The sequence below is a fragment of the Lytechinus pictus genome, chromosome 3 (assembly GCF_037042905.1).
Source record: "Lytechinus pictus isolate F3 Inbred chromosome 3, Lp3.0, whole genome shotgun sequence".
NCBI classification, from domain to species: Eukaryota; Metazoa; Echinodermata; class Echinoidea; order Temnopleuroida; family Toxopneustidae; genus Lytechinus; species Lytechinus pictus.
The window spans coordinates 11972808-12000192 of NC_087247.1; the positions used below are offsets into that span (position 1 = coordinate 11972808).

The 27385-nt window shown below is 34.9% G+C and overlaps 1 protein-coding gene across 1 annotated transcript; it reads left to right on the forward strand.

Annotated features, from left to right (window-relative positions):
* Positions 1-9347: 9347 nt before the first annotated feature.
* On the forward strand, positions 9348-26167 carry LOC135153793 (uncharacterized). Its single transcript, XM_064097941.1, has 18 exons — positions 9348-9401; positions 10995-11315; positions 12317-12399; positions 13744-13864; positions 14994-15068; positions 15380-15542; positions 16226-16299; positions 17160-17243; positions 17852-17922; positions 18244-18321; positions 18885-18945; positions 19503-19605; positions 20076-20338; positions 21211-21435; positions 22541-22874; positions 23263-23408; positions 24421-24555; positions 25183-26167. Exons 1-18 carry the CDS (start codon positions 9348-9350, stop codon positions 25357-25359), a joined length of 2568 nt encoding a protein of 855 aa, XP_063954011.1. The 3' UTR covers positions 25360-26167.
* Positions 26168-27385: the final 1218 nt, after the last annotated feature.

Here is a 27385-nt window from a genome sequence, read left to right on the forward strand (position 1 = left end):
TCTACCTACCGCCGTACACCCACCGCCGTCATCCTATCGTCTCGTTTTGCTTTTTTTTTCAAAAGTAGTCCCAATTATTGACTAAAATAATGCATATTTCCAAATTTTGACCGTATCATCACGTTGCCTAATTTATAGCAATATAACTTAAGTCCTCCTTATGGTTCTGGCTCAGCAACTATTCACATTGTATCTTCCACGCAATCCATATAATTAATTATGCATAATTTCAAGTTTTAAAGGAAACTACTACATAATACTTAACGTATATTCCTTTACGTATATTTCAATATTCTTTCTATCCTAACTTTTTGAGGGGTCCTCATTTTACAAGCTTTGCTTTTCAGTGGACCCCTCCATTCTTCTCATGATATATAGTTATATTGATTTAATTATTATTTAATTATATTGATTTAAATTTGATATGCATGTTGATTTATATTTGAATCACTTATTGAATATGTATATCATTTATTCAATGTTGAATTTTGTTCATGCTTTTATTTAAATTGAATTAATTTATTTTGTACTTATTTGTATTATGTTAAAGGATGAAAAATAAATTGAATTGAATTGAATTGAATACTTTTTAGACACGTCCATGTCAATCTATCAATTTTCAGCGGTTTTGTGAGCAATGAAAGCAGTAGCGTACAGTTGAAGGGGCCTTGGGGCGCTCCCCCCCTACCCCGAAAAAAATCACAACAAAGAAAAAAAAAGAAAAAAGTAAAGAACAGTAAAGAGAGAAGGTAAACATATGATATTATTTTCTGAATATTGTGTTAAAGTATATCACAAAATTTATTTTTTTTAAATAGAAGTTTCGAAATATTTGCTCGCTCACTTCGCCCGCTGCTCGCAACTTTTAATAAATTTTACAGCTATTTATTCGCAAGATACCCCCCCCCAGTGAAACTTTTTACATGCATAAACCAATGATTCGGTAGACAAACAAACTAGTCAAATTAATACAAAACTACTCAGGGGTCGCAGAGCTGTTTTAAGAGGGTGGAGGTGGGCTGAACACGTAAATTATAATCTGATGGTTAATTTTTACGGTTTGTACACGTTTATTGAACAAGATGGGTTCTGCGACCCCTACTGCTCTATAATAATTGAACTTGATCCTTCATTAACCGTTTTGATTTGGACTTAGGTTTACATTAAAACTTTTCAAAAGCAACGAGGTAGAAACCTTGCATTGATTGACCAATGTAGGACTCGTTCTGATCTACATTGAAAATCAAAACAATTAAAACTTTGGAAGTTTACCCCTTTTATAATTACATTTTATTTTTCCAAACGGCTTCCTTCAATGGATAAATGGAGGGATTTATCTAATATGTTAAGACCTTTAACAAGGTAAGATAACTATGACAATTACCTATAATATTTTCTAACTCATTACAGTAAGAGAGAAGAATAAGAATGAATTATAAGTTAAATCATGCAAACATTATTTTGTTGTCGAAGGGGGCGTACTGTAAAATTCGTACTATCAAACGTATCCTACATGAACATGTATAGAGGGTGAACCCCCAATTTACTCATAACTTGCATGATTTATGAATATTCATAGAATCTTAAACAAGTGCTTTTCACAAATGTCAATTTATTTGCAAATATAACCGTCTACAATAAATTTCAATCTTCTAAAATTTGAATGTCTCTTGTTATTTTCTTCACAAATTATTTAGTATAAGACTATTGTGACACACAAACCATTATCATTGTCATTATGCTTTTTATCGTCAAACGTTGTATAGTTTGTTATTAACCAGACAAATTGCACATTTCGTTCCTTATACTATATATACAGATACATGTTATTTCACTCTCGGCCGTGGTGCGGAGTCAGTGGTCTACCTACCGCCGTACACCCACCGTTATCATCCTATCGTCTCGTTTTGCTTTTTTTTTCAAAAGTAATCCCAATTATTGACTAAAATAATGTATATTTCCAAATTTTGACCGTATCATCACGTTGCCTAATTTATAGCAATATAACTTATGTCCTCCTTATGGTTCTGGCTCAGCAACTATTCACATTGTATCTTCCACGCAATCCATATAATTAATTATGCATAATTTCAAGTTCTAAAGGAAACTACTACATAATACTTTTTAATCTATCAATTTTCAGCGGTTTTGTGAGCAATCAAAGCAGTAGCGTACAGTTGAGGCGGCCTTGCCCCCCCCCCCCCCGAAAAAAAATCACGACAAAGAAAAAAAAAGAGAAAAAAGTAAAGAACAGTAAAGAGAGAGAGGTTAAAATATATTATTTTCGGAATATTATGTTAAAGTATATCACAAAATTTGATTTTTGTAATAGAAGTGTCGAAATATTTGCTCGCTCACTTCGCCTGCTCGCAACTTTTAGTAAATTTCACAGCTATTTATTCGCAAGCTAACAGAGCATGCTAACCCTCCTCAAGTGAAAATTTTTACATGCATAGACCAATTACTTCTGATGACAAACAAACTAGTCAAATGAATACAAAACTGCTTAGGGGTCGCGGAACTGTTTTAAGAGGGTGGGGTGGGCTGATTCGTAAATTATAATCTGATGGTTAATTTTTACTGTTTTGTTCACGTTTATTCAACGAAATGGGTTCTGTGGCCCCCACTGCTTTATAATAATTGAGCTTGATCATTTATTAACTGTTTTGATTTGGACTAGGGTTTATATTAAAACTTTTCAACAGCAACGAGGTAGAAACCTTGCATTGACCAATATAGGACTCGTTTTGATCTACATTGAAAATGAAAAGAATTAAAACTTAAATGGAAGTTTATCCCTTTTATAAATTACATTCTATTTTTCCAAACGGCTTCCTTCTATGGATAAATGGAGGGATTTATCAAATATGTAAGGTAAGATAACTATGACAATTACCTAAAATATTTTCTAACTCATCACATTAAGAGAGAAGAATGAGAATGAATTATAAGTTAAATCATACAAACATTATTTTGTTGTCGAAGGGGGCGTACTGTAATATTCGTACTAGTAAACCTGTACTACATTGTATAAAGGGGGAATCCCCAATTTACTCATAACTTGCATGATTTATGAATATTCATTAAATCTTCAACAAGTGCTTATCAGAAATGTCAATCTATTTGCAAATATAACTGTCTACAATAAATTTCAATCTACTAAAATTGGAATAACTCTTGTTATTTTCTTCACAATTATTTATTTTTAGACTATTGTGAAACACAAACCAGTATCATTGTCATTATGATTTTTATCGTCAAACGTTGTATAGTTTGTTATTAACCAGACAAATTGCACATTTCGTTTTTTATACTTTATATACAGAAACATGTTCCTTAACTCTCGGCCGTGGTGCAGAGTCAGTGGTCTACATACCCCCGTACACCCACCGCCGTCATCCTATCGTCTCGTTTTGCTTTTTTTTTCAAAAGTAATCCCAATTATTGACTAAAATAATGCATATTTCCAAATTTTGACCGTATCATCACGTTGCCTAATTTATAGCAATATAACTTAAGTCCTCCTCGTGGTTCTGGCTCAGCAACTATTCACATTGTATCTTCCACGCCATCCATATAATTAATTATGCATAATTTCAAGTTTTAAAGGAAACTACTACATAATACTTAACGTATATTCCTTTACGTATATTTCAATATTCTTTCTATCCTAACTTTTTGAGGGGTCCTCATTTTACAAGCTTTGCTTTTCAGTGGACCCCTCCATTCTTCTCATGATATATAGTTATATTGATTTAATTATTATTTAATTATATTGATTTAAATTTGATATGCATGTTGATTTATATTTGAATCACTTATTGAATATGTATATCATTTATTCAATGTTGAATTTTGTTCATGCTTTTATTTAAATTGAATTAATTTATTTTGTACTTATTTGTATTATGTTAAAGGATGAAAAATAAATTGAATTGAATTGAATTGAATACTTTTTAGACACGTCCATGTCAATCTATCAATTTTCAGCGGTTTTGTGAGCAATGAAAGCAGTAGCGTACAGTTGAAGGGGCCTTGGGGCGCTCCCCCCCCCTACCCCGAAAAAAATCACAACAAAGAAAAAAAAAGAAAAAAGTAAAGAACAGTAAAGAGAGAAGGTAAACATATGATATTATTTTCTGAATATTGTGTTAAAGTATATCACAAAATTTATTTTTTTTAAATAGAAGTTTCGAAATATTTGCTCGCTCACTTCGCCCGCTGCTCGCAACTTTTAATAAATTTTACAGCTATTTATTCGCAAGATACCCCCCCCCCCCAGTGAAACTTTTTACATGCATAAACCAATGATTCGGTAGACAAACAAACTAGTCAAATCAATACAAAACTACTCAGGGGTCGCAGAGCTGTTTTAAGAGGGTGGAGGTGGGCTGAACACGTAAATTATAATCTGATGGTTAATTTTTACGGTTTGTACACGTTTATTGAACAAGATGGGTTCTGCGACCCCTACTGCTCTATAATAATTGAACTTGATCCTTCATTAACCGTTTTGATTTGGACTTAGGTTTACATTAAAACTTTTCAAAAGCAACGAGGTAGAAACCTTGCATTGACCCAGTGGCGTAACTACGGGGGGGCATGGGTGGGGCACGTGCCCCCCCCCCCCAAATCGGCTGGCCCCAAAAAAAAAAAAGCGGGAAAAGGAGAAAAAGAGGGAGAAAGGAAGAGAAACGTAGTGGGAAAGAAGAAATTATTGTTCATTAAAATGTTATATTATAATTATGTTTTGTTATATTACATAAGAAACATTTTTTTTCATTACTTTATATGAAACATAATTTGCTCAGGGCCTATGTCTTCATTGTTCCTGGTGCTCGCATTGTCTGTTTAACGATATTTATAATCCTGTTGTACTCAAACCTCCCGTTTTCAAGTCAATATAAGCCAAATATATTTCACGCACTTCGAGTTTTTATTGTTTTATATAGTGACATAATTATGCTTCTTTTTCATGACTACTTAAAGTGATCACCCCATTATAAGGTCTTAATATTAAACATATCCTGTCCGTGCTTACGTTTGCATCAGTGGATTGGTGAGATGTGTCTGCTCTTCATGAATTCCTAAAATCAGTCCTTAAAATGTCCCTTTTTCTGATCTGAATACCAAAAATTTTCAGCTCGCGCTTCGCGCTTGCATGATTTGCTTAGTAAAATACGTATGGTCTTAGTGCATTCCTACAAACAAGCCTTAAAATGCCCCTCTTTAGGTCTGAATTTCTTTAATTTTCCCTTCTAAAGTCCTTGCAATACTCGATTAGGGAGATGCGGATGATAATCATGATTACAATGAGTGCAATTGCTTCATGTGTTTAGATGTACAAAATCAGCAAGCGCTTGGTACTCGAATAAGATGACTATGGTGATTGGTGAGATATGTATACTCCTAATGGATTCCTAAAATATAGTCCTTAAAATGTCCCTGTTTGGGGTCAATATATACAAAAATTTCAGCTCGCGCTTCGCGCTCGCATTGTTTGTTTAGCGAGACAGGTACGTATCATCTTAACAAAAATTTGCTTATAATGTCCCTTTTTTAGGTCTGAATATCAAAAATTTTCAGCTCGCGCTTCGCGCTCGCATTATTTGATCAGTGGGATACATATTTGTTTTATGGCACTGTCCTTAAAATGTCTCTATTAGGTCAGTAAACCTGGCAACTGAGCGCGCTCACTAAGTGACTCAAAAATTTTCTGGTGCCCCCCAATGCCGTGACCCACGGTACGCCACTGCATTGACCAATATAGGACTCGTTCTGATCTACATTGAAAATCAAAACAATTAAAACTTTGGAAGTTTACCCCTTTTATAATTACATTTTATTTTTCCAAACGGCTTCCTTCTATGGATAAATGGAGGGATTTATCAAATATGTTAAGACCTTTAACAAGGTAAGATAACTATGACAATTACCTATAATATTTTCTAACTCATTACAGTAAGAGAGAAGAATAAGAATGAATTATAAGTTAAATCATGCAAACATTATTTTGTTGTCGAAGGGGGCGTACTGTAAAATTCGTACTATCAAACGTATCCTACATGAACATGTATAGAGGGGGAACCCCCAATTTACTCATAACTTGCATGATTTATGAATATTCATAGAATCTTAAACAAGTGCTTATCACAAATGTCAATTTATTTGCAAATATAACCGTCTACAATAAATTTCAATCTTCTAAAATTTGAATGTCTCTTGTTATTTTCGTCACAAATTATTTAGTATAAGACTATTGTGACACACAAACCATTATCATTGTCATTATGCTTTTTATCGTCAAACGTTGTATAGTTTGTTATTAACCAGACAAATTGCACATTTCGTTCCTTATACTATATATACAGATACATGTTCCTTAACTCTCGGCCGTGATGCGGAGTCAGTGGTCTACATACCGCCGTACACCCACCGCCGTCATCCTAACTTCTCGTTTTGCATTTTTTTTTTCAAAAGTAGTCCCAATTATTGACTAAAATAATGTTTATTTCCAAATTTTGACCGTATCATCACGTTGCCTAATTTATAGCAATATAACTTAAGTCCTCCTCATGGTTCTGGCTCAGCAACTATTCACATTGTATCTTCCACGCAATCCATATAATTAATTATGCATAATTTCAAGTTTTAAAGGAAACTACTACATAATACTTAACGTATATTCCTTTACGTATATTTCAATATTCTTTCTATCCTAACTTTTTGAGGGGTCCTCATTTTACAAGCTTTGCTTTTCAGTGGACCCCTCCATTCTTCTCATGATATATAGTTATATTGATTTAATTATTATTTAATTATATTGATTTAAATTTGATATGCATGTTGATTTATATTTGAATCACTTATTGAATATGTATATCATTTATTCAATGTTGAATTTTGTTCATGCTTTTATTTAAATTGAATTAATTTATTTTGTACTTATTTGTATTATGTTAAAGGATGAAAAATAAATTGAATTGAATTGAATTGAATACTTTTTAGACACGTCCATGTCAATCTATCAATTTTCAGCGGTTTTGTGAGCAATGAAAGCAGTAGCGTACAGTTGAAGGGGCCTTGGGGCGCTCCCCCCCCCCTACCCCGAAAAAAATCACAACAAAGAAAAAAAAAGAAAAAAGTAAAGAACAGTAAAGAGAGAAGGTAAACATATGATATTTTTTCTGAATATTGTGTTAAAGTATATCACAATTTTTTTTTTTTTAAATAGAAGTTTCGAAATATTTGCTCGCTCACTTCGCCCGCTGCTCGCAAATTTTAATAAATTTTACAGCTATTTATTCGCAAGATACCCCCCCCCCCCCCAGTGAAACTTTTTACATGCATAAACCAATGATTCGGTAGACAAACAAACTAGTCAAATTAATACAAAACTACTCAGGGGTCGCAGAGCTGTTTTAAGAGGGTGGAGGTGGTAGTCAGGCAGCATATGTCATGATTTACCGGCTACTTCGACAAATTGGCAAAGTCTGATTTTTCACTTTTATGTGATTGATGACATCACAAGGAACAACTTTCAACTTGGTGACAAATTTCTAATGGTCATCTTGACTATGTTAGGGGTCAAAATAAGGTCAATAGGGGTCGATTTTTTTAATTGCCCCAATTCTGTCGAGTAACACATCAAATTATGTGTCTTGTTATACTTAACAAAAATGTGTACACAACCATATACTCTTGATCTTCCGTTAAAAAGTTATGACCAGAAATGTCAAAGGTCAACGAACTTCGTTATATGGGAAATTACACTGTAGGAAGCTCATTTTTCCGTGTTTTTATGCATGTGTGTACTTTTTTATTTTCGATTTTGATAAGTCCATCGTCAAAAGTCCTTATCCAGAAGATATAAAGGGTCAAGACAAGGTCAGGGAAAGGTCAAAAGGTCAACAAACTTTCATTAAAGCCAAAATACACGTCTAAAAGCGGTTAGAAGTTTAGACGTCTTATTTTTCGTGGGTTCTTTATTTTGAAAAGTCTATATCTAAGAAGACATTATATATAAAGGGGTAAAATGTGCTTATATAGGAACAAGATAGATAAACAGAGATAGACGTCTAATACATTCAGTGTGGTATCATTGTATTGCAGGAATACCTTGAAACGACTTGACAAACCCTTATGCCCTTAATAAAATCTTATCATCTTCATGGTGTGATAATTAAGTGCAACCAGGGAGTTTTTTTTATTTAGGAATTCAATTCAAGTTCAATTCATTTTCAATTTACTAGTCTTTGATATGTAAAGAAGTATTTCCTTCATTTGCTTTGTACAGAATATTCTAATTAACAGAAATTATTGTAATGTTGGGGTATAAGTATAATACTATGTTAACAGACTAAACACATCGATTGATCAGTGCTCCCAGCTTCTAAAGTTGCTTAACATTTCATTTGGATTATCTTGCGAATAAGATGCTCGATCTCTGGAGCCAAGAAGGACTACACATATCTGGTGCATGAACTGTTCTGAGCTTCCCATTGGGGCCCTTTTGCATTTTGTAAGATGAAATTTAAGGATTTCGTGCATACTTTTTGTCAGTTTTATTTATTTTTCAGTAAAAATGCAAGTCTTCACAATTTCTGGTGGCAGCTGCCCCCCTCCCCCTTCCCGCTGCGGTATGGCCGTGGTTTACTTCAATGAGATATGTGATTATTCTTTCTAGTAACATCCAGGTAGTTCAGCAAGTAGGAAAAAAACAAAAACGACAAAAAAAACAAAAACAAAATCTGCATCTAGCATCTATGCACATCACTATCGCGAGAACGGGTATTAAAGGAGAATGAAACGTTTGGAACAAGATAGCTTGTATGAAAACAGAAAAATCAAAGAAACAGATCAACGAAAGTTTGAGAAAGATGTGTTACGTCACCAGTGGCGTACCTAGGATTTTCCACAGGGGGGCAAAACCGCCGCCCCCCCCCCAAAAAAAAGGTCTTCAATCACAAATAAAGGATTTCTTACCAGAAATTGACATGCAAAAAAAAAAAAAAAAAAAAAAAGGTCTTCAAGCTCGTCAGGGGGGGGGGGAGCAATAAAGGTCTTCAAGCACGTCAGGGGTGGGGCAAAAATGTATTTCACGCTCGTCAGGGGGGGGCAGGGATACATCCTTTGCATGGGTTGTGGCTCGTCAAGGGGGGGAACTGCCCCCTGCCCCCCCCCCCCCCCCCCCCCCGTAGGTACGCTAGTGGACGTCACTTGTGAACAACTCTCACCATTACTTTAGCTTATATTTCATTTAAAATGCCTCTTTTATCAAATCTATCAGCAGATCATGTGTTCTTTCTATAGGAGGGCATGTAATACAGATTTTTAAAGAATACATCATGGATTATGAGTTTGTATCACCACAAGAAAAAGCAGAAAGAGATATTTTGAGGGTATTTTATAGTTCATCAACGGGAAAGTTGTTCACATGTGACATCACACATCCTTGTCGCACTGCCAATGAGAGGTTGCACTTATAACATCATGAAGATGATACGACTTTTAAGGGCATTAGGGTTTGTCAAGTCGTTTCGAGGCATTCCTGCAATACAATGATACCACACTGAATGTATTCGACGTCTATCTCTGTTTATCTATTTTGTTCAGAATAAGCACATTTGACCCCTTTATATATAATGTCTTCTTATAGATATAGACTTTTCAAAATAAAGAACCCACGAAAAATAACTTCTAAACTTCTAACCGCTTTTAGACGTGTATTTTGGCTTCCAATGAAAGTTTGTTGACCTTTTGACCTTATCAAAATCGAAAATAAAAATGTACACACATGCATTAAAACACGGAAAATGAGCTTTCTTCACACCTTCAGTGTAATTCGCCATTTAAAGAAAGTTCGTTGACCTTTGACATTTCCGGCCATAACTTTTTAACGGAAGGTCAAGAGTGTATAATTGTGTTCACTTTTTTGTTCAGCATAACAAGACAAACAATTTGATGTGTCACTCGACAGAATCGGGGCAATTTAAAAAATTGACCCATATTGACCACATTTTGGCCACTAACATGGTCAAGATGACCATTAGAATTTTGTCACCAAGTTGAAAGTTGTTCCTTGTGATGTCACCAATCACATAAAAGTGAAAAATCAGACTTAGCCAATTTGTCGAAGTAAATTACATATGCTGCCTGACTATTAACAATACTGCACAAGTTGAAATCAATCAACGATAATTATATACCTTATGAAATTGTGCGTCTTCTATTTATCTATTAGAATTCTTGTTTATGCTCCACTTATGCAGTAATGAAACAATTAAAAAAACCTGTAACTACGCATGTTCTCTCGAAAGACGACTCCATTTCTGCATTTAGAAATAAAACAAACAACACGGATTGATTCACTATCTAATGATTAATGAATCTGATTTTCTATCATCATTTTACATCGTTGGGATCTTATTTGTTATTTCCTTCTTTGCTCAAATTCATGGCTTTATTCTGTATTCTTCATGGCGTGGAATATTGAATCAAACTGTATTGTACAATGAATTGATATGATATTTAAAAGCTATCAGCTTACACATATTTTCAAACTGTATTGTAGGGGATGCGGAAAGGTTTTGAAGGGGGGGGGGGTGGCGGCTAACCATGCAAAAAAAAGCACCACCAGGGTCCCGTAACACAAAGGTTAGCGATTATCCATACGCTTGATTTTAACGATTAGTTGTAATAGTAGTCAATGCAATCTATCGTTAACAATGTTATACGATGATTGCGGGCCCAGAGATGTCAATTTTTACGTTTTTTATTGAAAAAATTAGGGGGTCCCGTGTTCCCGTTCTGCGACCCTGTTTGTTATAGTTCCATGATGTAAAGGTGGTTTTATAGTCATGTGCCATTGCGCAACCCCTGAGAGATTTTACTAGTCTCTTTGGTATACTTCCTAATATGTATATCATTCACAAGCATCTATTTTGTAAAATGAATACTAAGAATGCCGGATACCTCGAATATTGATCTTTTAGCGTGCAAAAGCTACGGAAGTATCCAAACGACGGACGAAGGCAAGAGGAAATCAAGCAGCAAAGGAATCTACAAGTTCCACCAACGAAAAGGGCGATGATGACGACAACGACGACGACGGCGACAATGCGAATGGTGACCAAGGCGATGTTGAAGGAGACGTGAAGAAGCGAGCCCTTGAAACGATGGGCAAGTGGCAGAGTTTTGTTCGGAGGAAGAAGGTTTTGACGAAGGGACGTCGAGCCGGGTTTGCAGGTCGTTTGCCGATCAGGAAAGGAAGCGCTGCTTCGAACAAGAACCAGGACGATGAGAAGGAGAAACAGGTAGGTTAGGTCAGATTTTTTTTCATATACATGTATATCACACTTTCAGCTGCTGACATAAACCCTACTGGTTCCTTGGGAGCGTTTAATCAACGATTAATAATAATAATAATAATAATATTCCGCATTTATATAGCGCTTAACACGTCGGAACGACGTCTCTAAGCGCTTTACAGATATATTATTACCCCGGTCATCGGATCCTTGCATGCTCGCATACAATGTATGCACCTTCTCCACTCCCTTGGGAGCATTCCAACAAGAGTTCTAAGACTCAATTACTAGGCATACTACATAGGCTTTCGCATCCTACCGGGTACCCATTTAACACCTGGGTTGAGAGTGGCAAATTGTGGATTGACGCGTTGCCAAAGGACGCTAGGCCATGGTGGGATTCGAACACACGACCCTCTGATTACAAGGCGAGAGTCAGAACCGCTACACCACGGCACTTAACATGGTTAAGCGTCTTGACTCTGGTTTTGACAACGAAATTGTTCTTGGCCGATCAGCTACTTCTTAAGAGTTGACACTGAATATGTTTGACTGATAAAAATTTCTTGAAATGTTCTCCTTTCTCGAAACTCATGCATGCAGAAGGCATATTCATCATGTTCATGACCGTTCAACATCTTGCATTTCATTGATCGCATGATGCAAGAACGAAGCGTCCATCTAAAGCCCATCTTACTCTCCTAAAATAAATCAGTCAAATTGACTAGATCAGTAGTCAGCTGGGTGCAACTGATATGTCTAGTCTGACGTATACTAGTATTCTAGTGAGAAATAACTCTGTTCTGTTCTAGTAAAATACGACGAGAAAATGGTAAAATATGACTACGTATAGAATAACAGTTGCAACAAGCTGACCCGATTAGCTGGTCATTTTGAGATTGTAATTTCTGACGTTATCTTATTCTTATTCATACATGGGTTTATGAAAACATTTTTTTTGTTATTAGAACAAATATTAATCTATTCATCTCAAATGTTTCTTCCAGGAACCCAAGACTCTTGGACGATTTCGAACGGTAGTGAAACTGATCATTTACCTCTTGAGACTTAGCAGAACCTATATCTACAAGTAAGTAATGTCCATTTCATGACCTAGTGTTCATATAGGAAAATAGAACGTAATAATAGAACATAATCATATCATAATCATGCTTGCCTATACAATGTTGCCGAGTCATATTAGCTGTCAGATTGAGATCAATATGACATCAGCCATTAGATAATAAGCTTTAGCATAATGAATTTTAAAAGCTAAAGGGTCAATTCCACCCCAGAAAAGGTTGATTTTAATTAAGAGAGAATATTTAAATTCTTTACAAATAAGGACCCTCCTTTTAACCACAAAATGTTAAAACAATGATAATTACACATGCTCAAGGAGGAATAAAACTTTTACATGACAATGAGGAGAAGATTAAAATATTTCTCATTCCGTGTAATGAAGAAATAGTGAGTGGATGTTCATCGTCTCTTAATTTGCATTCCGACTAGGATGTGAATATAACTAATTCGTGAAATTAAGCAAAACGTAACAATGTCATCAATTTCTTATTTTTCACCTGATTTTGATGAAAGTTTCAGTGTTATGCTTGTTTAGTTTTTCTCTTTTTATTCAAACCAACATTTTGGGGGGAATGGACTTGTCCTTTAAGGGGGCACAATATGGAGCCTGTTGCAAGTTTTTTTTTTGTTTTTTTTAAGTCGCCATCAAGCGCCATTTTTTCCTTATTACATTGCTAATGTACCTTTGTTATTGGATTTGTCCTAAAACATGAATAATAGAAAAAAAATCTGCGATAATTCACACTATGCTTCATTTACTTTTCTTTTTCCTCTTTTTCTTTGTTACTTTTTTGTCTTGTTTTTTTTTTTTGGAGAGGGGAGGCTTAACACTACAAGCGCCTCCCCCATTTATACGCCAGTCATAAGCGAGCAAATCAGAATCTCTCTGAAAATCACCGATTGACCCTTTCAATACAGTGTACTTTATTCGTACGAAAGCTTATTATTGAGATATAATATGATATAAAGAGACTAAGGGGGTGTTGCAAGAAAATATTTGCGATCAATTGCAGATATTCTGTTGCAATTTTACAATTGATAGATCAACGTTATTCAGATTATTCAAATCAGATTAAACTCCTTGTTTCATGGAGCAGATTAGCAATCAATCGCTAATTTACAATTAATTGCAAGACATATGATTGATTTAGGGACCAAAAATAGACTTGCAATTGATCGCAAGTTTCTTGCAACACCCCCATTATTGTTTCCACTTCGTTTTGCTATAACCAGATGACACGCACTTTAGAAGTAAAGTGATTTCACTATTCACTATACTCTGCTTGTTTGAAACTCACCATATCTTCGACGAAAATATAAATGCAATTTGACTTCAATCTTATTTTCATAGAGAGAGCGATGCCCGGATGGTGTCGTTGTTCAATGACATCGATGCAGCCCGAGCCGGGGATCATTTCAAGATACGAGGAGATCTCCTTTATGACGTCACCGAATACAAAGCCCTCAAATCAGTGAGTATCCTCTTCTCTCAGGGGGAATTGCAAGAAAATATTTGGAATCAATGGCAAACTTATGTTAAAATTTACAATTGATGACAATGATGATAATGGTAATGATGATGATGATGATGATAATGATAATGAGGGAGACTGATGATTTTGAAATCATTGATGATGGTGAAAGTAACGAAATGTTTTGTTTTATCATATAGCAATTACATCAGATTGTTACTGCAAACAATGTAGTACATGTATACTACAAGATACAAAACATTTATTTTGTCTTCGCAAACATGATGATTACAAAGAAATTTGTTTTCCACTGGTGTAATATTACATTAGACATGCATGAACAAAATAAAACAAAGAAACAAATAAGTTATTTAGGAATGAAGCAGATACAATAAAACAATTACAAAAGTTTGAGTCGTCCGGAATACTTATCAAATCTAACCACCCCTCCCTTAAAAAAAACCCAATGATTTTCAAAATAGTATATAGGCTTGTCGTAAGAGTTGACTTAAAGGGATGGTCCGGGCTGAAAATATTTATATCTATATACATAGAGTAGAATTCACTGAGCAAAATGCCGAAAATTTCATCAAAATCGGATAACAAATAATAAAGTTGTTGAAGTTTAAAGTTTAGCAATATTTTGTGAAAACGGTCGTCATGAATATTCATTAGGTGGGCTGATGATGTCACATCTCCACTTTACGTTTTCTCATGTCATTACCTAAAATCATATTTTTCTCATTATTTCATACTTGTGTGAATAATATGTCTCTCTTATAATGAAATAAGTTGCAGCTATAAATATCTAATGCACTAAATCAGTTGTCAATCCAATTTTGCTAGATCTTGGAGGAAAAAATTTGAATAAACCTAATTTCATATAATAAAATACAAAAGAACAAGTGGGGATGCGACATCATCAGCCCACCTAATGAATATTCATGACGACTGTTTTCACAAAATATTGCTAAATTTTAAAATTCAATAACTTTGTTATTTGTTATCCGATTTTGATGAAATTTTCGGCATTTTGCTCAGTGAATTCTACTCTATTTATTAAGCTATAAATACTTTCAGCCTGGACCATCCCTTTAAGAGAAAGGTTTTGTATTTTCTTTTTTTTCAGCAAAAGATCTCCAAAGACACAAAACGAATCCTGCTCATGGATCCCAAGAAAAGATCCAAGAAAGACATCCACCATGTAAGTAAAAATTATACGACTTTCAAGGGTAATTTTCCCCGAACTATTATTTACCTTCGCACGTTTCCCTTCAGCAAGAAATTTACCCAAATTGTGCTGCGCTCGACCCAGGTGAGTCGAATGGCAGGATTAATTTCTTGAATGCACTGGGCATTGGAAGGCAGCTCGAGCAATAGCCATGCATGGTAATGATCACAGTGCGCCTCGGAATACATTATATCTAGATAGAAGGTCCTATACAAATACCTATTCTTATTGTTATTGTTATTATTTTATGAAATGTATTTTATTTATCATTATTTTACTTTTAGGTAATGGTGGAGCTGCAACAGATGAAAGGTATCACCCAGTATCCAGTAGACATGCAGAGGGGCCTGGTATCGAACTCCTGGTACGAGGAATACCCTACTGGTCGGGTCATCATCCGATATGGCAGGAGTCCTCAGGCATTCTATGTCATCCTTGGTGGATCAGGTAAGCTAAAGCATTCCAACTTAAACCTGGCCCCGTTTCATAAAGTTTGAAATCATGATGTCTGTTTGAAGCTACCGAAATTGGCGCATCTGATTTGGCTTATAAAAGTATACTATTTGTTATTAGAATAAACGGTAAAAAATATCAAGAGAATAAACGGTGAAACTGTAAAGAAAAGGTGGAAAATTATACGAAATCAGAATCATCCTGTCAATAGGCCTTCCACTCCGAAGGAAAGTGGTATTTTTGTATAAAGCTATCTGACCAAGTTGTAGTAATATGGTATTCCCCAAATTGCCACGAAGAGATTGAAATTTATTTCCGCTCGCAATGGACCTTATATACATTGACGTCAACACGTCGCCATCTCAGAGGCTGACGCCATTGCCTTGTATGCGTTGGTGATCTGCAGCTGGCGCATCTTCTACAACTTCGTTTACGCGCATTCCTAAAGCCTCTAAGGGAGGGCGCTGTGATAATTATGACGTCACATGTACAGAGTCTATGATTTTTTATTTTATTATTATCATGTATGTATTTTATGTCATCATTTTGTTCGATGTGTAATAATTTGCTTCAATAATATTGTTGAGAAAAGAAATAAATTTTAAACTTGAAAAGGAAAAACTTGTTTAAGAATGACAGAGCCTGTAGCGTTTTCTTTTTTTATTCTTTTCTTCCAGCTTTACATTTAGAGGGCGATCCCAACATTCCAGGCAGGCATGTAACATCACTCAACAAGGGCGATATGTTTGGAGTAAGAAATTAACAATTTGATATATATATGCATAACGCTGTATGCAGGGCAAGATTACATGTGGCGATTTTTTTCAATGAAAAAAGAAGGGAATAAAAGAGAAAAAAAAATAGGATTGAGTCGTAAAAATGATCAATACCCTTATTTTTACGCCATCCCCTTCATGGCCGCATAACGTTGATATCAATTGAATCTTTGGAGTCCTATATTTCATTAGATATTGTTAGTGATTGGCAATTTTAGTTCATCAGAAACCTGAATGTTTTTGACGCCAAGTTTCTATTTTTACATGAAAGTACGTAGTACACCTTTACAATGTTTATGCATCGGATAAATGTTCCGAATGTTTATTAGCTTTTTGGGACCCACTTTTGCTTTATCCTAAATTTTCGATAAAAGTACCCATATCTGTGTGGAAAGTGTAAAGAAAATACCAATCAATTTTGGAGGGGTGTATTCTGGCCCTCCCCGTCATATACATACCAATTTTGTTTTACAACGTATTACCGCGTTGACTCTTAAACCTCAGGGGCTTGCCTCACAAACATTCTTATTGGCAAGACCCTTCGTTTCGTGTGTATTTCAAAACTTATTTTTGATTAGGTTAGTTCTATCTAGCCATGTTGTGATTGGCACGCTTTGTGGTACATTTGATTTTGTAACGTTATGTCACTTGTATTTCATGAACGAGAGACAATTACAAATAAATACAGATATAAGAAATAATATAAGTCTATTTGAAGTCAGTTTCGATTGCAATTTGGGTCAGGATTAATTTATATTATTATATAATTATGATCATTTTACTCCATCGCATGCGATACACCATTGATATGATCATTTTTCTTTGGTTTTTCTAGGAACAAGCGATTGCCCATCAGAACAAACATGTCTATACCGTCATTTCAAAGGAGCCCTTACAACTCATGTGTCTTGCACCAGAAGTAAGTATACTGCAACATGATTAAATATGCTGTATTAAAATGGCAAATACTAACATTTGATTCTAGCTCCTTTTTGTCTGGTAATTTGATATATAGATATGACTGACATGCTCCGAGCAAAATATGATCCTAAATATGATAGATATCGGTGCAATATACATTAAGAATGTCTTGATTGAAAAAATCTGGAACCAGACAAAATATATATAATTTCAAATTCAAAGCATAATTTCTCTTTGTTTGATGTATAAAACCATTTTCCAAACATGACTGAAAGCGGTAAAAAAATCCGCCTTCTTGGATACAACATTTTTAATTTCTCATCAGACATGTAATTACCCAATTTGTAGGATTCACATAACTGAACCATTAAGAAAGCTTAATATCAATTTTGAAACCGTCTGTCAAAAAAATGAAAACCGAAAGCTTTGATATACTTTCTCCAAGTTCTTTTTCGTGAAATCACTTAAACTGTCATAGATAATTATATTGAGAACGCTGTTTAAAATGAAAAAAAAAATAACCCAAATGAATGATAATGATTTATGATATTTGTCATCCATCAAAATTTTGTTACAAAAAAGTGCAAATCTCTTGATTTTTTTCAGGACTACAGTCGTATATTTTTAGCTGGAGGTTTGGACAACTTTAGCGATCTCGGTGAACACAGTTTTGTGAGGTAAGCCGGGGGTAATTGTTGTGTGAAACAAAAACGAAAATGACTTAAAGCGAATGTATAATAGATAATTTCTTTGGAGAAAATATATTGCCTTGGATCATGTATCTAGATTTTTTTATTTATAATGTGAATAAATTGGCCCGAAGATTACATTAATCATGTTTATGAGCAAAAGTGTGTATTTTTATGAGATGATTTCGGCTATCGGATGTTTGCAACTCTCCTCTTTCAAATTGTAGCATTTTGAAACAATTTTGATTTTGTATATAATTATGTTTAATCGTTTTGTGATTTGTGTTTTTTTTTATTTGTCTATTACAGATCGATCTCCCTCTTTAAACACTGGCCGATTCACCTCTTAAAGAATAATCACAAGCAAACCAGATTTCAGTATTTTGTGTAAGTTTCATAATTTTAGATTTTTAAGACCTCGTCCAAGTAAATGTTGTAGTTTTGACGCCAAAGTAAGTCAAAGTTTAGTCAAAGTTATAGAACCTTTGCTAAAACAATTATTACCAGGCATACCTATCTCTTTGCTTGTTGTGTGTTTGCACTATTAGTTTAGTATTTAGCATTCATACTGAAATATAATAGAGTTACTTTCATATTCACTGTTTATTTTCTAATTTCAATTAGTAAGGATTACGCTATTCACGTGCTTTAGGCTCTTCCTGGACACATTCTAAGCGGAACGGCTATGTATTTTTTATTTTTATTTAAATGAGGTGAGCTTAGTGAATTTAATCAGAATTGAACTATTTTTGCCCCTTTGTTATCGATACATTATATTCATTTTTCATCAAGGAATCAAGTTAGGCCAACTCTGTTTTATTGAAGTATCATCGTCCAAAATCATGAGCGTAATCATAAAATCTAAATAAATGTCTCTGCATTCACTGTATCTGTTTTATGTGGGAAATGCATGACTAAAAATATATGTTTATATGCCCTTATTTTCCCAGACATGGTACCACAATTGTCGAAGATAGCACCAAATCAGAATGGATTATCATCGTTAAATCGGTAAGATATTTTAAAAATCATTTTGGCATAATAATTGCCGTTGTTTTCTGTTTCTTTAACTCAAGATAGGTAGGATTATATACATCATGCCTATCATATACGAGACCCAACGTTTGCAGGTTTCAATGATATGTTTACTATCTTTTATACTGAGCATTTCTTTACAATATCTTTCAACATTTGTATGCATTACTAATCTCTTTAGGCACTATATTCCATTGTCTATAAAAAAAATAATGATTTCACATTGCTCTCTCTTATTTGAATGGAGCTTGAGTAAGTAGGCCTATTTTTTATTCACCACGCCGGAAACCGTCTTCATGTTCACATATAAAATGCATCGTGATCATCACGCATATTTTGCAATCACAAGAACTAAGTATTTACAATTCTGATCAAAGATTAACTATAAAAAAATATGTTAATAATAATAATAATAATACATAGGATTTATATAGCGTCTTTTCCATTTTGATTAAATTCAGAATTCATGTTTAGTAATAATCGTCGTTAAATATCGTTACAATCGTCGATATCTTGCTTTCACGTATGTATAGGGAAGCTGTTCAGTTCTAAAGATGCTGATTGACCCTACGCAGAATGACAAAGGCCTCTCTGCGACAGTACCAGCTATCAAAAGAAAGAAAAGCCTTGTACCGAGTAAGTCTAAAGCCATGTTAATCTTAAAACTTCATTTTTAGAGGGGGGTGTCCAAAAATACAAAACTTCCATTCAGTATGTAAATTCAAGAAACCTGTTCAAGATTTGAAAAAGAGCAATGAGAGTTGCATTGAAGAATTCATTAAAACGATTATCAAATCTCCGGGAAATGATTTATTGAGTGTGAATAAACCTTCTTTGACAGGGGTTCAAATTAAGTGTGATAATTGAAATGATAATTCATCTGATTTGGCGTTTACTGTGGTTGTCGTCTGAATTGTTGTAAGGGATTCACTTCGCACTCTGTCTTAAGCACTGTATTTATTCAAATTTTTATGAACTTCACTCTTTTTGTTTTTGAATGATTGTCAATCAACCGTTGTTAGTGGCTGATAAGATTGACTGTAATCCTATCAATATTTAAAACCATCGTTTTACCATACATTATTCGTCTTCCTCAAAAACTCCAGCTACGCGGTACAAACGTGACTTCACCCCACCCGCCGAGACTCACCAGGACATGCTGACCCGGAAGTTAAAGGAACTCCAGAGGAGGCGGGCCAGGTCCATCAAGAACAGCCGATGGAAGCGCTACATCAAGAAACCCACCAACCTGCTGAAGATACCCCTCCATGACGACCCCTTCCACGAGCCGAACATGGCGGAGGATTACCGGGGAGAGATGGACCCGATAGCTGCTGAAATGTATCGGAGACATCAGGAGAGCTTGCAGGTGAAAGAAGTCTCCTTGCTCCCACATTTTCAAAAAATTTCTTGACTGTTTCTCTTGCCTCATCATGTATGCCTATTGTCATGGAGTTGGCTGTTGGAGTTTCCTGTTGAATGAACACAACATTTTCCCATGCACACTGTCACCAAAAATTCATCTGCAATCCCTTGTTGTTCAAATTAAGAATTGTGAATCTAATATTCACAGAGACCCACTAAGTAAATATACTGTGAATGCTTATACGCTGTCGAGATGTTCAGAGTGTGGAATCATCTTCCCTTTATATTTGAGCATGTGTACATTCTGGATCACATTTTAATTACACAAACAATGTGAAAATGTGATCTTTCCAGCAGGAATTATACCCTTGATCAACTCACTTGTCTGAATTTATCTCTAACTTATTGAAACTTGCATCACAAAATGTTTTCAAATAATTTTTTTAAAGAAAATAATCAATATGATCGATGCATGCCAAGTGCCTGATAAGTATTTTTTCTCCTAAAGTGAGTATAAAGGCAGGGGATTAAAAAAACTTCTACTCGACTGATGTCGTCCACAATTATACATTGCTTAATTAGTGATGGTCTCCAGATCAAGTTTATAGCTTCATAGCCTGCGGTGATCTGATATTCCCTTGGCTTGGTCGTCAGTTCATTGTTTCTTGAGGCAATGTCTGTCTCCACACTAGTCACTCCATTTCACATCTAAGACAATATAGCGTTAACATCGAAAGGATAATTTCCCACTTGTCATAAAATATGGATCACGAATAGGTCTCTTGACCCATTTTCTAAACGGATTCCGGGCTTCAGGGCATTTCGTTCTCTTGGAAATTGAACAAACCTCTCTTTCTTATAATTACACTCTTTAAGGCGTCGAGGTCAAAACCTGATGACAAGTCAAAGGATCATGACCTCATCGAAGCAAGCACCTCGGGTGCTTCCACAACGGAAGGAGATGGTGGTGTTGAAGGTACTGATCAAGATGAGATGGGGGTTGGTGAACATTTCTATAACTCTGGGACGTCTCACCAGGCGAATCAACCTCAGTCGGAAGAGCAGGTTGTCTTGGGAGGACGGAATCAATCTTTTGCAAAGGTTAGTGACGTCATCATTCTTGGAATTTCGCTCTTAATCTTACCAATCAACTTATTTTGGTTTATGATTAACATACTGTATAATTATGTTCTACTTAGTGCTCGGGTAAATCATTATAAAACTGTTCGTAAATTGGTCATGACGAATGACCCTTTCTTGTGCTAATTAATCAAGATACCCCAAAATTTCCCTGTTTTAAGAAGATGGCAGTGAACGTTTCATGATTCTTTTGACAAAATAGCAAACTTTGCATTGAAATTCTGGTTAACGAGAATGTTTAATTAATAAAGATCTGCTGACTCGGATGAGAAATATATATTGAGAATCTGATTTAGCACAAAAAATTGTCATAATTCGCTCATAATAGCGTTCGTTACTTTAGGAATAACTTTATGAAATACTCACCTGGGGCCAGTTGAATAAAACGTTTGCCATAAAAACCTCTGGCAATTTTTTTGCCAGAGTTTTTTAATGTTTAATTTTCAATGGCATAAGTTTGTTTGCCAGAGTTTTTGTTTATTTGCCAGAATTTTTTTTTAATGGCAAAAGTTATATGCAACGGGCCCCTGGTGTTGTTTTATAAAGCTATTCGTAAGTTAAGAGGGACTTTAAAGAACAAGTGATGATCCTTTCTTGTGGTAAATGGTCTACCCAAAATTGTTCATTGGCGATGGTTTAGCACGTAAGAAAGGCTCACAAGTCGTTCTTAAGTTCGCTCTTAACTTACGAACAGATTTTTTAAACGCCTACCAGGTCGGATAAGGAGTTGGAATATTTTTTGTCTATACCTCGATGAAGGATATCGTGGTTCCAAGATATTGTATAATTGTATTCCTTATAAAACCTACTTTTTCAGAAGCCTGTACAATATGGTGCTTTAAATAACGGCACCACCTATTGGAATCATAGTTTCTCACTCTGCCCATAATCAGGGGTTCCGTTCAGCAGCAAAGCTTTGGCACCAGACGGTCCTATTGAGAATGAAACTGTTCCGAAAATCAAAAGGATAAATTATATTAAAAACCTTATTTAATCTCCTTCACATCCCCATCAAGGTTTTATTTTCTTTCACTGCAAATAATCCATGCTACTTTTCTCTAAACAGGGACCGTTTATGACACATCGGTCTGCCGGAATCCACCCAGTATCCGCCACTGAACAGATTGACGGCTCCAATACGACGAGTACGCGCATTAACCGCGGTGCGCGCAGAGATAGCGTGGCGCAGTCGGAAGGAGATGTTCCAAAGAATGCTGGGTTGACTGACGGACTCTCACGAAGGAGCAGTCTCACAAGGAGGGAAAGCGTGCACCGGATGCGAGAGGGTACGATGAGGAGGGATAGTCGTGCGCTGCTGGAGACCACTGCTGATGGAAGAGAAAGCGTTACGCAGGACAGTGGCATGACTGATCTGACAGAAGCAACACAATATGAACAAGGTACTACTTTGCACTATTTCATTGTTTAGAGAGAGAGAGAGATAGAGGATCATGACCTAGACAACAATGTTCGGAGCGCTATAGAACATCCATAGGTACGAAGGATAGCTATTCCATCTACCAAGAGGGTCATGTAGATTTACACCAGGTACATGTACATTATGATATTGACCTGAGAAAAGATAACATTTGTAACGAGTAAATTTTCTCTTGAGTTGACCAATTCCATATCAAATGGTTCCAACATTTGTATGAGAACAGATTGATATCCCTTAGAGAAAATTCTAAACACAAAATGCGCGTTTGGTATTCTCTTCTGAAACAACATGTACATGTAAATGAACCCTAAATATCACTTTATAAAACCATCAATTTCTTTTCCCATCAGGAGATTGCCGTCCTACTGATAAAGAAGACGAAAATGAGGAGGAGTATGAAAGCGACGATGATGACACGGATGAGCAGATGAAGTCTCACTCAGAACCCGTCAATAAATTCGTAATGATAGATACCTTAGAAAAAGGAGGAGTTTTTGTAAGTAGCGATTCTTTTTTAAATCTTGAATCGCAAACAAATAAAATGAAGAAATTGGCTGGAGCCCCACTAAACTCCGCAAGGACCTCATGCTAATAATAATAATAATAGTAATAATAAAAATAATAATAATAATGTGACTTATAAAGCGCCAAATCCACGCTGTAGAATGCTCAAGGCACATAAAGAGCAAAGAGTTAAATAAAAAAGTTTTTAGAAGATTTTTGAAAGTCTCGACAGAGGTACATTTTTTATGTCTTCAGGAAGGCTATTCCACAAAGTGGGGCATGCAAAAGCAAATGATCTTTTCCCCCAAGTTTTTGATACTTTTGGAACAACAAGGAAGCCAGAAGTGGATGAGCGCAAAGACCTGCTTGGTTTGTAGTAATTGATAAATGAAAGACTGTATTGTGGTGCTGATCCAAGAATACTATGAAAAGCAAGCAATAAAATCTTAAAGATATCCGATTTTTGACAGGGAACCAGTGCAGCGAATACAAAATCTCACAACTGAATTTCCATCATCCTAAAGAATCGGTAAACAGATTTATTGTGATAGATGCGATAGAGAAAGGAGTTTCATTAATAATACGATTTTTAATGTAACCTCAAATGGTGGATGAAGACTGAAATAGAAGTTGCTTATTGGTACTGCTTGCTTTGAACATATAGCCTACTAATTGAAAAGCGATAACACTGGGAATGGTATCAATTTCATTGTATATTGGAAGGAACAAAAGTCCGTGATACAAATAATGAGATTAAGGTATATACTGGGTTTTTTTTGTAGAATAGTGGACATGAGAGAATCATAATTTTGTTTTATCATTAGATAATAGTACGCATGTACAGTTGTTGTAAGCATGTTCGCTTCATGATTTTGATGTAAATTGAATTGCATCCGTGTTTGATTTTGAATAAAATCTTTCTATGAAAGAAAAAAAAGAATCTGATCTTCTGATGTTTACCATGTTAACCCAGATATGAATCTCGTATCTATTCATATTTACAGGGTGTTCTTGATATGGCATTCGGTACCCAGCCGTGCTTGAGCTTGGTCAGCAATGGGGCCGAGTGTATCATGGTAAAGAAGAAGTTCTTCAAGAAACATTGCAACGATAAAACCATCTGGAACATCGGTCAAGTGGTAGGTTCCAATAACAACGTTTTAATGATTGTGCACCCAGCTAGGATTATGATTCATGAGCAAAAGAAGCAAAGAACGGTGATACACACCAATGTTCATTGCATAAACACCTGACCCACCTCACAAATTCAAATTCAATTCAAATTTATTTATTTCACTTCCATCAATTGTACATACATGAATTGTATACCATATATAAACATAAATATTTGTATACGTTGCAAAAAAAATCTCGCTGTCTCACGGATACTACTCCCAAACACACGGAAAATAATACTTGCTCCATAAACATTCATTTCTTTAAAAGTACTTTTCTAAAGTTACTTCTCAAGCTTTCCAATCGATATGGAAACCTAACTCTTCTGCATGTATAAATTTATGAGCGCATTTCTCCAGCAGATAGCAAGGACATACATCCTGCTGAAATGTTGAATATGAATGGTAATTTTAGAACAAAAAATGTTCCCGCAAAAGATTACATGGTATATTTTTTAAAGCTTATATATATTGATATCTCAAGTTGATTGCAATTTAGATGCGTTATTTATATTATAACCACGGTGAGCTATTAAAGAATGATAGAAAAGAGAAAGTTTTTTTTTTTACAATTCCTTCCTCTTTTTCCAGTTCCGTCCTTATCCTGACGAGGACACCCTGACGAAGGACCTTAAGGAGAAATTGACTTGGAAAGATCACCGAGATGTGACGCTCAAAGAAACGGCTCTCAAATTTAAGAAGATGAGAAAACGACTGGCTGATCCACGTCTCCAGCGGCCCAGCACCATCGTCGAATCTTTCACTTGAAGGGAATTCGTAGAAAAGGTCAATGAAGATTCATGAAGAGGAATTCGAAGAGATGTTGACTTGGAGAGATCAGACCAAAGATCAGGGATGCCAAGCTCAAAGAGACAGCTCTCATATTAAAGCTGTGAAAATTTCTGGCTTTTTAAGTGATCTAGTCTAGATCTGGTCGTTGGTATTAATATGAGTGAATGAAAAATCGGAGGACCTGGCATATCGGTGTGTACTATGTGAGGGTAGTGTTTTCCGAACAAATACCTACCAACGTCAAGATCGAGACTACGGGCAACCCAGCACCATTGTTGATTTTTTTTTATTTGAAAGAGTTAAATGCTTCGTAAATATAATTGCTATATAACTACCAACAAACTTTGCTGTTGCATATCACTCGGTGCGAAACTTATCCAACATGTCTATCGGTGATTTAGCAAAGCTTCGTGTATAGAACTGTTAAAACACCGGCAAAATCTGCAGTTACATTGTTAGTTCACTATCATTCTACCACTGAATTATATATTTTTTGTAACAGGAAATTCTTTATCTTGTATGGCTATTTTGCTAAAATTTGAAGCATTTTCGTCAACGTTTATCACTGCACCGTATTTTGGTTTGTATGTACAATGACCGGTGTTAAATAAACACGATACAAAATACAGAGTGACAATATATTCTGAGGATACAATTGTGCTCAGTTCGCTCTCTAATTTGATGGCAGACAAGGGTCAAGTAGTAGATTTGCATTTCTTATGAGCAGCTTTCAAAACTTTGGTTAACACTTATTAGAGTTTGGTAGGTATTGGTCTAAAAACATTAATCAAATGTTCATAAAAAGTAGATTTATCGCCTTTAAACAGTAAAATCTGCAAATGCCTCCTAATTGGATTTATAAAAATGACTTGCAGCCAGCAAGGAAATGTATTGGGCATCACCATGTAATTCCAAAGTAACAACAATAGATTTTTTTTATTCAGATTCTAATTAATGTTTAGAATGATTGTTTTAATAGGTAAGTTGGTACGCTGGGTTATTGAGCTCGTCATATCTATTGATTACTTTCTCTATTAATTCATCTTGTAATATGCTTAATCTTGCCAATCTAAATCACGCAATTTATTCAAACTGCATTTTACAAATGACGTAACCGTAATAGTTTGGATATACATATTAAACATATTTATATATGTGAATATATTCAAGGATTGAGTTTGATGTTGGAATTAAACTTAATAAAATTTGATATTTTGCATTCTCAGGGTGGTTACGTGTCTTGTTTGTTTTTTGTTTCAAGCTTTTACCTTTTGATGTTTCCTTATCATAAAATGAAAACACTATTTTTGTTGCCCTCTGCTGTATTCTGTCACATTCACAGACTTAGTAAATATATATATATATATATATATATATATAAAACATATTGCGTTCGAACACAAAACATCAGTCTTTCAAGAGAGAGTTACATGGTAACACATTTTATTAAAATTTGGCACTAATTCTCGCATTTAGATAAACACATGATACAAACACATTATTTTTTTTTCAAATGAAGTACAAATCAAATATATTCTATGATATACAATATTACATATATAAATAATATACAAATACAAATAAATACAATAATAAAGAATTATCATTTTCATTATGTACACTTCCATTGTGGATATATCTTTTACCACTGGTAAATAAAGTGTCCGGTTTCGTATGAAGATGTCCATTGTTTTTGTATTTTCATTTTATTTATCTTTAGAGTAGCAATCTACTAGATCTAAGTTCATTTTCATATTTTAGAGCAATTCTCAAACATATCGAAATAAGCAGACTTTTTAATTCAGAATCGGATGCATTACATGCTAAAATTAAACATTTTGATTTAGATAGGAATAAATCCATTTTTTATTTGCAAATTGTAAGTATATAGCTATGTACACACATAATGAAGAATTCATTATTATTTCTTTGACGACGTCAAATTTTAAACCCCAGTTATACCCAACAGAACCAATTCCCAATTCTTGGTAATTACAAAAGG